Source organism: Aspergillus welwitschiae (assembly GCF_003344945.1).
Source record: "Aspergillus welwitschiae strain CBS 139.54b unplaced genomic scaffold BDQ94scaffold_54, whole genome shotgun sequence".
NCBI classification, from domain to species: Eukaryota; Fungi; Ascomycota; class Eurotiomycetes; order Eurotiales; family Aspergillaceae; genus Aspergillus; species Aspergillus welwitschiae.
The window spans coordinates 151,723-160,156 of NW_020798748.1; the positions used below are offsets into that span (position 1 = coordinate 151,723).

General features: G+C 40.6%; 3 protein-coding genes across 3 annotated transcripts; 1 reads left to right on the forward strand and 2 right to left on the reverse strand.

Annotated features, from left to right (window-relative positions):
- Window positions 1–146: 146 nt before the first annotated feature.
- On the reverse strand, window positions 147–1,217 carry srgA (Rab family GTPase srgA). Its single transcript, XM_026763557.1, has 3 exons — window positions 943–1,217; window positions 621–888; window positions 147–550 (listed from the first exon to the last, which is right to left on the reverse strand). The coding sequence occupies exons 1-3, from the start codon at window positions 970–972 to the stop codon at window positions 228–230; spliced, it is 621 nt and encodes a 206-aa protein (XP_026620746.1). The 5' UTR covers window positions 973–1,217; the 3' UTR covers window positions 147–227.
- A 665-nt stretch (window positions 1,218–1,882) lies between these two features.
- Window positions 1,883–4,252, reverse strand: BDQ94DRAFT_153453 (NCA2 family protein). The gene is made up of 4 exons (XM_026768146.1): window positions 4,174–4,252; window positions 2,553–4,121; window positions 2,379–2,504; window positions 1,883–2,321 (listed from the first exon to the last, which is right to left on the reverse strand). The coding sequence occupies exons 1-4, from the start codon at window positions 4,188–4,190 to the stop codon at window positions 2,081–2,083; spliced, it is 1,953 nt and encodes a 650-aa protein (XP_026620747.1). The 5' UTR covers window positions 4,191–4,252; the 3' UTR covers window positions 1,883–2,080.
- A 322-nt stretch (window positions 4,253–4,574) lies between these two features.
- Window positions 4,575–6,413, forward strand: BDQ94DRAFT_163419 (sterol desaturase family protein; the record flags this gene model as incomplete). Its single annotated transcript, XM_026769734.1, has 4 exons — window positions 4,575–4,621; window positions 5,410–5,653; window positions 5,706–5,791; window positions 5,849–6,413. 4 exons carry the CDS (start codon window positions 4,575–4,577, stop codon window positions 6,411–6,413), a joined length of 942 nt encoding a protein of 313 aa, XP_026620748.1.
- Between the last annotated feature and the right edge of the window lie 2,021 nt (window positions 6,414–8,434).

An 8,434-nucleotide genomic window follows, 5' to 3' on the forward strand; every position in this document is an offset into this window, starting at 1 on the left:
ACAGAACAGAAAGAAGGATAAAGGCAATCACGAAAACCATAAGCCCCTGCCATCATTATCAACATACATAGGATAGGAGCAGAATCAGCCAATTAGCTTCCCAGCATCTATTCGAACCGTGAACGTAATGATGTACTGAAGCCATGACACAAACCTGTAACGCGCAAAGACATAGAGTCATGATGGAAAGATATAACCCGAAGACCAAATGAGGGTGCACTATCTATTCAACAGCACTTCCCACCTGCGCTGCCATTCAACCCGGAACCTTGCTGGTCTATGCTCACGCCCTGAGAGCCGACCTGTTCAGACTTCGACGTATCCATTCCTTTTTTGATGTCGGATGCGAGATCATAAAACGCTTTCTCGATGTTGATGTTGTTCTTAGCCGATACTTCAAGGAATGGTATTCCCAGCTCATTAGCCAATTGCTGCCCTTGCTCGGTTGACACAGCCCTCTTCTCTTCCCAATCACATTTGTTGCCAATAAGGATCTTGTGAACGCCTTCGCTCGCATGTTGTTCGACATTTGAGAACCAGGTGCGAATGTCTAAGGTGATTGGGCATTAGCATCAAATTATCTTATGACCCACCTCGGGTTTAAGGAAGGCGTTTCTCACTTTGGAATGATCTTTCATCAGTGACATCGTATACAAGAAGAATGCCCATGGCTCCTCTGTAGTAAGCAGTAGTGATAGTTCTAAATCGCTCTTGCCCAGCTGTATCCCATATCTGGAGCTTTACTCTTTTACCGTCCAATTCGATGGTACGTATTTTGAAGTCGATTCCGATGGTAGTAATGAACGACGGAGTGAACGAGTCTTCACTGAATCGCAATAGACAGCATGACTTTCCCACCCCAGAGTCCCCAATAAGTAGTAACTTGATCTACAAAGACCGACATTTAGCTTATGGTTTCTTGGGAGTTTAGTCAATACTTACCAGAAAGTCGTAGTTCCTTGTACCAGCCATCTTTGTTGTTGCAGACTCGAGGTAAACAGAGGGCGAGGGATAATAGCCGTGATAGTGACTCAAGTTCTGCGTTGTGCTGGCCCCTACTCGATAATCGTCTTAGTTGGGTCTGACGTTATTCTCCCCTCTCCCTCTGTTGGACTTGCGTGCCCCCTCTCTTTTCTCCTATCCCTTCCGGTCCCGCTTATGGTTTCTCGACAATTTGGTATTGACTGGAACCAAAGCTTCACTTCACTGAGTTTATCTGCTTGGCTCTGTCAATAATATTGACAGCAAGAAAGCTCGTCTTCGAATAGTGGCAGGTGCTGGATTCAGGATCTTCCACGGAACCAGGAGCCGGTCCGGAGAATGGGGTCAGGGGACGGGACGGGACAAGACAGGTGTTGTATCGGAGACGTTGTGTTGAAGTAAGAATCGGTGACGTTGGACACGTTGGATTTCGGAAAGTTGCCAGAGGGATAATCTCAATCGAAGACAATAGTAACGCGGACTTACCTTTGTGATCTAATTGCTTTGAGGTTTATTATTAGGAAGCTAGCAGCAGTATGCACGTACAGTGAGTGCATGTTCGGAGTAGTATCCCGGGCACCTGTGTAATCGCCTAGTATCGTTCTGTCTACCCAAGCGCACCCCACAGATAAAAAGTACTAATTATCAGCTTCTATACTTCTTTAAACTATTTTCGATGTTGTGGCTCGAGTCAGGTGTTTCAAACATGGCGGACAGCAATAGATATGAGAGTACTTCTTGATAAAGATTGAGAATTAATGCCCCTTTGCACCCAATTCACTTTCCCTTTGACCTTGATCACACTCTCGAGTATTGAAACAACAACATTGGACACAAGAGTTCACGCGGTCTTAAATTCGGATTGACCATAGACCTAGAAGTGAGCTTATCTGTACATATGCTTGGTGTGAATTGCACCACCAGGATGTTCTATTATTGTTCAATAATACGTCTAAGGCAGAATGTAAGAGATAATACAGGAGATTTCGTCGGGAATATATTGTCAGCAGCCAGAGCCAAAAGCTACGCAACATATCATCCACCGAAAAATTTATGCAATGCAGAAAGGTGCCCCAGTAAGTGAGCATCCAGGATTGCATCAGATCCATCTTGAGTATACCCAACCCATTCTTTCAACAACCTTGAGTTGCCGGTCAATTGTATCTCGCTCGACTAATTCATTAATGTCTTCCTGAAATGAGCGGAGATCTGCGCCTTTCAGTATGGTCCGCGCCTTTGAAAGTAGGACTTCAGCATTGCATATGAGGAGACCATAGTCTCTAAACGCGAGGGTATCGCCAGAAGTGGGGACAGATGATGTTAAAGTCCGATGGACAACCCTACAGCAATAATTAGGCCTGGATTGAATTGTTCCTTTAAGCTAGGCCAAAACTTACCGCAAAGCATGCCTCAATTGGTCCTGCTGCTTACCCGTTCGCAAGCCCCTTCGACTGCCAAGCAAGCTGTAAAGCCAACGAAGAGTCGCATATGACACCATTATGCCTGGGGTTAGTCCAATAAACCTGTGAAAAGTCAATGCCTACCCTGGTATTCCTGGCCAGAATTCTTACCCGAAAACCAGCTCTTGGCTTTTCAACAGAGCGTCAATTCCCCCTATCGCAATCTCAACATCTACTTTAGTCTTCTGTATCTGTATTAGAAGTGCTCGCACCAAATCACCCTTAATGGTCCCAACAAAGGGACTACGTAGGTCATTTTCGTATGCTTTCAGCACTGGTGTCAAGTCACCTTCCCGAACTTTAGCCGTGATGACATGAGTATCAAAGGCATCATAATCATTTTTGTTCGGTTCACAACGATCAAGAATGAAGTCCACAACCATCCTTTCCAGACTCGCTCGATCGGCTTCCAAGCTGTTTCTACTCATCAGTGCAATTTCACTCTTTTCATCATGCCTTATAGTTCCGATAAGCCTGTGAATTGGGTCTACAACCCAATTGTTCCAAAACTCGATCGTGGTTGAACCGAAATTGGCAACCCATTCCAAGAGCTCATGGCGTTTATTCCTTAAAAGCTCCAGTGATGTACTTGTTGAAAATAGTGCAAGGGTTAAGGGTAACCAAAAACGTACTAGGTAATGAGGGCGACCGGCGTTGTTGATTGTTGTGGCTGAAGCTTTAGCATAGGCCGGTAGAAGCTTTTCAAGTATATAGCCCAATTGGCTCATGACGAATCTCGGACCCTCAGAGGATAGACCACTGCAGTAATGCATGCGCATCGACGAGACTTCTTGATTGATCGCCATGTTTATGTGCTCTTCGTAATTCCATGTGGCACTTTCCTTTTCCGGATCTTCGAGGAGCAATTTCATCAAAGCCACACCCTCAAGAACGTTGACCTGCCAGCTCTCATTAAACATGCCATAGCTATCGTCGCCTGAATATTTATCGCCCACTTCGCGGGAGAAACTCTTCCTTATGAGGATCCCGATGCTACTAGCGTTCATATCCTTCAATGAGCTCAGGGTCTTCCGCTTCTGTCGTACATCTGACTTCGCTATTGAGAGTGGTGATAACATCCTTCCCCGCCAAAAATGCAACCTTTGTGGAAGGATGCACTGACGAACAGATTCGTAGAATTTCATCCAACCGGTTTGGCCGGGCGTCCGGCGGTTGTTCGTAGAGTTAGCATGGCGCCAGGCTTTTCGAAATCGGCTCCAAAGCACCACTGGTGAATTCTGGATCATATAAAGCCCTAGTGACCAGGGGGATTCCAAAACGCTGTCCCAATAGAGCATCTCGTCGTTGAGGGAGAGTACATCATCCGATAGTGTATTCAGTATAATCCCGAGAGTCTGCACTGCAGCCTTGGCAGCTACGAGCCAAGAAGTGTCTACGACGTGTGTCATGAATACTTTCACGTCTGAGGACGTGTAATCGCCATTGACCACATCCTCAGGGTATTCGGCAATTATTTTTAAAAGCCTCTCCGTCTGCAATAATGGTTGAGACTTGGATGTCATGGAAAGTGAGTCCATAAACTTCTCCAGTTTTGCGACATTCTCAATGGGGTAGTTCGCTTGACTTGCATGTTCGTAGAACTCTAGCGATTTCGGATGGGCATTATCGTTTATTCGCCGCCACAATTTATCAAAATGTGTATCCAGACCGTACGCTCTGCTGTGAGAATGTCAAATACTCCCTATGCTAGCAATATAACTGCGTTGCTTACTTGTTGATCGCATACATTGCGAATGGTGGAGCAGGCGGCAGGGTAGGGTCAACAAAAATATATGTAGAATAACTTGAAGAGATACCGAGCAAGAACCTAGTTCAGGTTCAGAAGAATGGCGTCATGCACACAAAGCAAATCATGCAAACATCGAGCCCAGACCAGACGGGTTAATCATGTATGTCAGATGGTGCACATAACTAACTTAGTGTTTGAGAATAACCTACATTGCTACTACATCTATCTTTAAGGCGATTTAACTCATAGCAAGTCAAATCTGAAGCAGTAGATAAGCCCTACTAAGAGGGAAATTCATATGCAGATGACTGAAAATCCGTCGCCTCCCGCCCAAACCATCCCGTAAAGGAGTAGTTATATGGGGAAATCTACTCAGAAGTACAATGTATACCGAACGCAGGAGTGGCTATGATAGAATTATATCTGTGATGTATATACTCCGTACTACACTATGCTCAGCACGGCCTTCGCTTTTGTAGTCCTCACACCATTGAATATAGCTTAGTATTGTGAGCCACTGACCCCTGTTTGGAATCTCCGGTACCATTCATATTGGCTCAACAAGGGTAGGCTTTTACAGGTAAAAGAAGTATGTAGATACTTGTGAACAAAGTGCACAGGGTTGATGTCTTAACCTACCTAGGTACTGTCTAAAGCTAGTCCACTCAGTATCTATTCAGTACGATGCAGTGAGAAGGTCGCTTTAATTAGCTGCTAGGGGTAAGAATAATAATATAATTAGATAATAATAAGTAGCGGAAATAACGTATCTACCAAGGAACACACACTAGTTTCCAAGCAAGTGGAGCTAACTAATATCGGTCCCAGTCGGCTAGCCAGTGGTGCCAGAAAGGCCCAAGGCCAGGGGGGAAAGGTCTCGCCACCTCGGGAGCGGCTGTCCTTGGTCGCGCGGTTCTTCCACAGGTGTTCCTGAAATACCAGCAAACCTCTCACAGGCAACAATCCATCGGCAACTATTTGTCGCTGCACTACTTTCATTTACGCCCATCACACTGGCCATACGCCAATTGCATTAAAACGACTCTCTCAAGCTCTCAAACTTTCGTCATCTACGTTTTTCACCTCTGACAGCGATAGTTTATCGAAGAAGAGTTGAGAAGAAAAGTGCTAAGGGCAAAAGCCAGCCTGCGTCCTAGTACAATGTGAGCAGCCTTCGATGTAATGTCCTTTCTCTATATGAGTACTTACAGGAGATAGGAATACCACCCTGCTGTCTACGCCAGAATCATACTGGGGCCAGTTCGAAGAAATCTCCAAATACAATACTCATCTGAACGTGGTCGAGAGACTATGGACAGCATGGTATGCCTGGATGCAAAATGACGTTCTTGCAACTGGAATAATGTCTTTCGTAATGCACGAAATCGTATATTTCGGACGCTCCCTTCCTTGGATCTTTATAGACACTCTCGGTCTGTTCAAGAACTACAAGATTCAAAGCGTGAGGCTCAGATTACCCAAGCCTACCTGCTATTGATCTAACCGGGCTACAGAACAAAATACCATCTTTACGGGAGCAATGGGATTGCGCGAGGTTTGTGCTACTCAGCCACTTCACCGTGGAGTTGCCACAAATATGGTGAGAAACCCGTGATCTTCCTATGGCCCGTTGTGATAGGGTTACTAACAGCTCTAGGCTTTTCCATCCGATGGCCCAGTTTTTTGGCCTGTCTACTTCTGTACCTTTTCCCTCTTTGTGGACTATGGCTTATCAGATAGCGATATTCTTTGTCCTGGAAGACACGTGGCATTACTTTTCCCACCGTGCGCTCCATTGGGGGCCATTGTATAAAGCCATCCACAAGATCCATCATCAATATTCCGCACCTTTTGGTATGGCAGCTGAATATGCTTCTCCAATTGAAGTCATGATTCTCGGATTTGGTACTGTTGGTTGCCCAATTCTGTGGTGTGCAGTAACCGGTGATCTGCATATCTTCACGATGTACATCTGGATCGTCCTGCGGCTTTTCCAGGCCATTGATGCGCACAGTGGCTATGAGTTTCCATGGAGTCTTCATCATTTCCTTCCTTTCTGGGCTGGCGCCGATCACCATGATCTCCATCACGAAAAGTTTGTAGGAAACTATTCCAGCAGCTTCAGGTGGTGGGATTACCTTCTGGACACTGAATACTCCCCGGAGGCTATCAAGAGGAGAAGAGAAATCAAGGCAGTGAAGGATCCCAAGAAGGCTCAGTGATATTCTTCTAGACTTCGAGATGTCTGTGATTCGAAGGTGACCTGCATGAACCATGGCTAAGGGTCATAGGGGCTTACTGGCGAAACGGCCAGTTGATGGGACTTGACCATGGTTATCGATGACGTGATACATCATTTATGACTTACACCTGCTAATATAGAGATATGGATTTTAATATGAGTTATTCTTTTGGGATGTTTGACCAGCTGAGGGTGCTGTTATAGCCTGGGGTTGGACTATGTCTATGCCTTGAGCAGGCTTATGTGATTTACACTGTTTATAATAATTTCATTGCTTTGTCATGTATTTATATGTACTTCATATTTTTTTATTCTTATGATAGTGTTATGAGTGGTCTAATATTAGTTGTGATGAAAAGTAATTAGTAGTATATGTATCGCTGTTCGGCAATGATTTGTAAGTAAAGTGAATTATTGAGGGTCTTTTTATCTACATGGTAGCATGAACCGAACACGTGCTATTAGCAGATAGGAAATATGGGAGCTGTGAGACTCGGCCTCCTGTCTTATTATATGATTACTACATAGCAGTCATATCATCAGATGATATAATCTACTTCTAGAAACTAGTAACAGTATTAGCTAGAGATTTATTATGAGAATATAACCTGCGAATAAATCAATGAAAATTCTCGAATATTTGACGAATAATGGTTAAGAACTCAAGAGAGCTAAAAAAAAAAAATTATAATTAAAGCTAGAAAAGAACAAAATCTTACGAAATATAATTTGTTACTAAAATATGTATAAATTCTTAGTTTCTTATTATGGATACTTTTTTCTTGATCCTTTAAGATTTTTGATAAACATATATACTATTTTTATATTTTATATTATGCTAATATGATAGAATAGATAGGCCTACGGTGAGCCTTCCCTCTTCTGTTATAAAAGATAAGGATTTCTTATAGTATGTTATTAATGTAATCAATTAGGATACAATAATTATTAAAGACCAGAATCTCTTGCTACTTGGGATTATATTATAGCTGGAATCTTTGAATTATAAGATTATTAATAATATTCTATTACTGTTTTTATAGCTATGTTTAATTATTATGATGGCGAGCAGTGTTTGATATATGACTAGATTATATGATATAGATTTATTTTATTTATTTATATATCTATATTATACTAGTTTCTTTCCCTTCTTATATTTAATATTCTGATTTAAGTATATCAAATAAAATAAATTTAATAATCAGGTTTTATATAATATTAAATATTATAGTTATTTATTCTTTTCTTTAATTAATATTAAAACAAATAGAATAACGCAGCCTGATCTGTATCTTTAGAAATTATTAATTATTAAATTTTTAATCCTAAATTATAATAATTAAAGAAAGTCAAAGTAGATTTATTTTATATAAAAATTTAATAATAATATCTAATTGTTTCATTAAACAGAGAACTAATGATCAGAAGATTGCTCAGAAAAAAATTAGTAAATTATATGAAAAATGTAGTAAAGTTTCTCAAACTAATTCTTAGTCTTATAGATAGAATATAAAATATAATAATAATATTAAGTAGGTAATGAAGCTCTTCAGAAGTAAAATATATATATAATATTAATAATATATAATTTTATACATAAAAAGAAGAGAAATAAAGTTCTAAATTATAGAAATTTATAGAAATATCTAATCTTCTTATAATCAATACTAAAAAATTTATTAAGAGATTTATGTTTATAATCATTTTTAAGTGTGATAGAATCTACTTTTCAGGATAGAAAGCCTGTCAACTAGATAAGGAATCAACTATTAAATATAATAAATTCACCTAATAATAATAAAAATAATCTATATTCACAGAATAAACTGATTCTTGAGAATTAGTAGTTTTCTGTAAGAAGATTAATATCTTATAAATATTAAAAAAATATAAAACTGCTATTAATAATCTTATAATTTTTATAATTATTATAATATATTATTCTGATAACTGGGGCCCTGATAACTGGATTATTTTATTATAAATAATATTTTTTTT

Bases quoted from the DNA above. Each gene is read 5' to 3' on its own strand.
- srgA (XM_026763557.1), bottom strand. From the start codon at position 972: ATGGCTGGTACAAGGAACTACGACTTTCTG. The intron at 889-942 runs GTAAGTATTGAC...CGGTCTTTGTAG, and splicing joins CAAGGAACTACGACTTTCTG to ATCAAGTTACTACTTATTGG. The intron at 551-620 runs GTGAGAAACGCC...CAATCACCTTAG, and splicing joins TGATGAAAGATCATTCCAAA to ACATTCGCACCTGGTTCTCA.
- BDQ94DRAFT_153453 (XM_026768146.1), bottom strand. The intron at 2,505-2,552 runs GTAAGAATTCTG...GACTTTTCACAG, and splicing joins AGCCAAGAGCTGGTTTTCGG to GTTTATTGGACTAACCCCAG. The intron at 2,322-2,378 runs GTAAGTTTTGGC...TTATTGCTGTAG, and splicing joins CAATTGAGGCATGCTTTGCG to GGTTGTCCATCGGACTTTAA.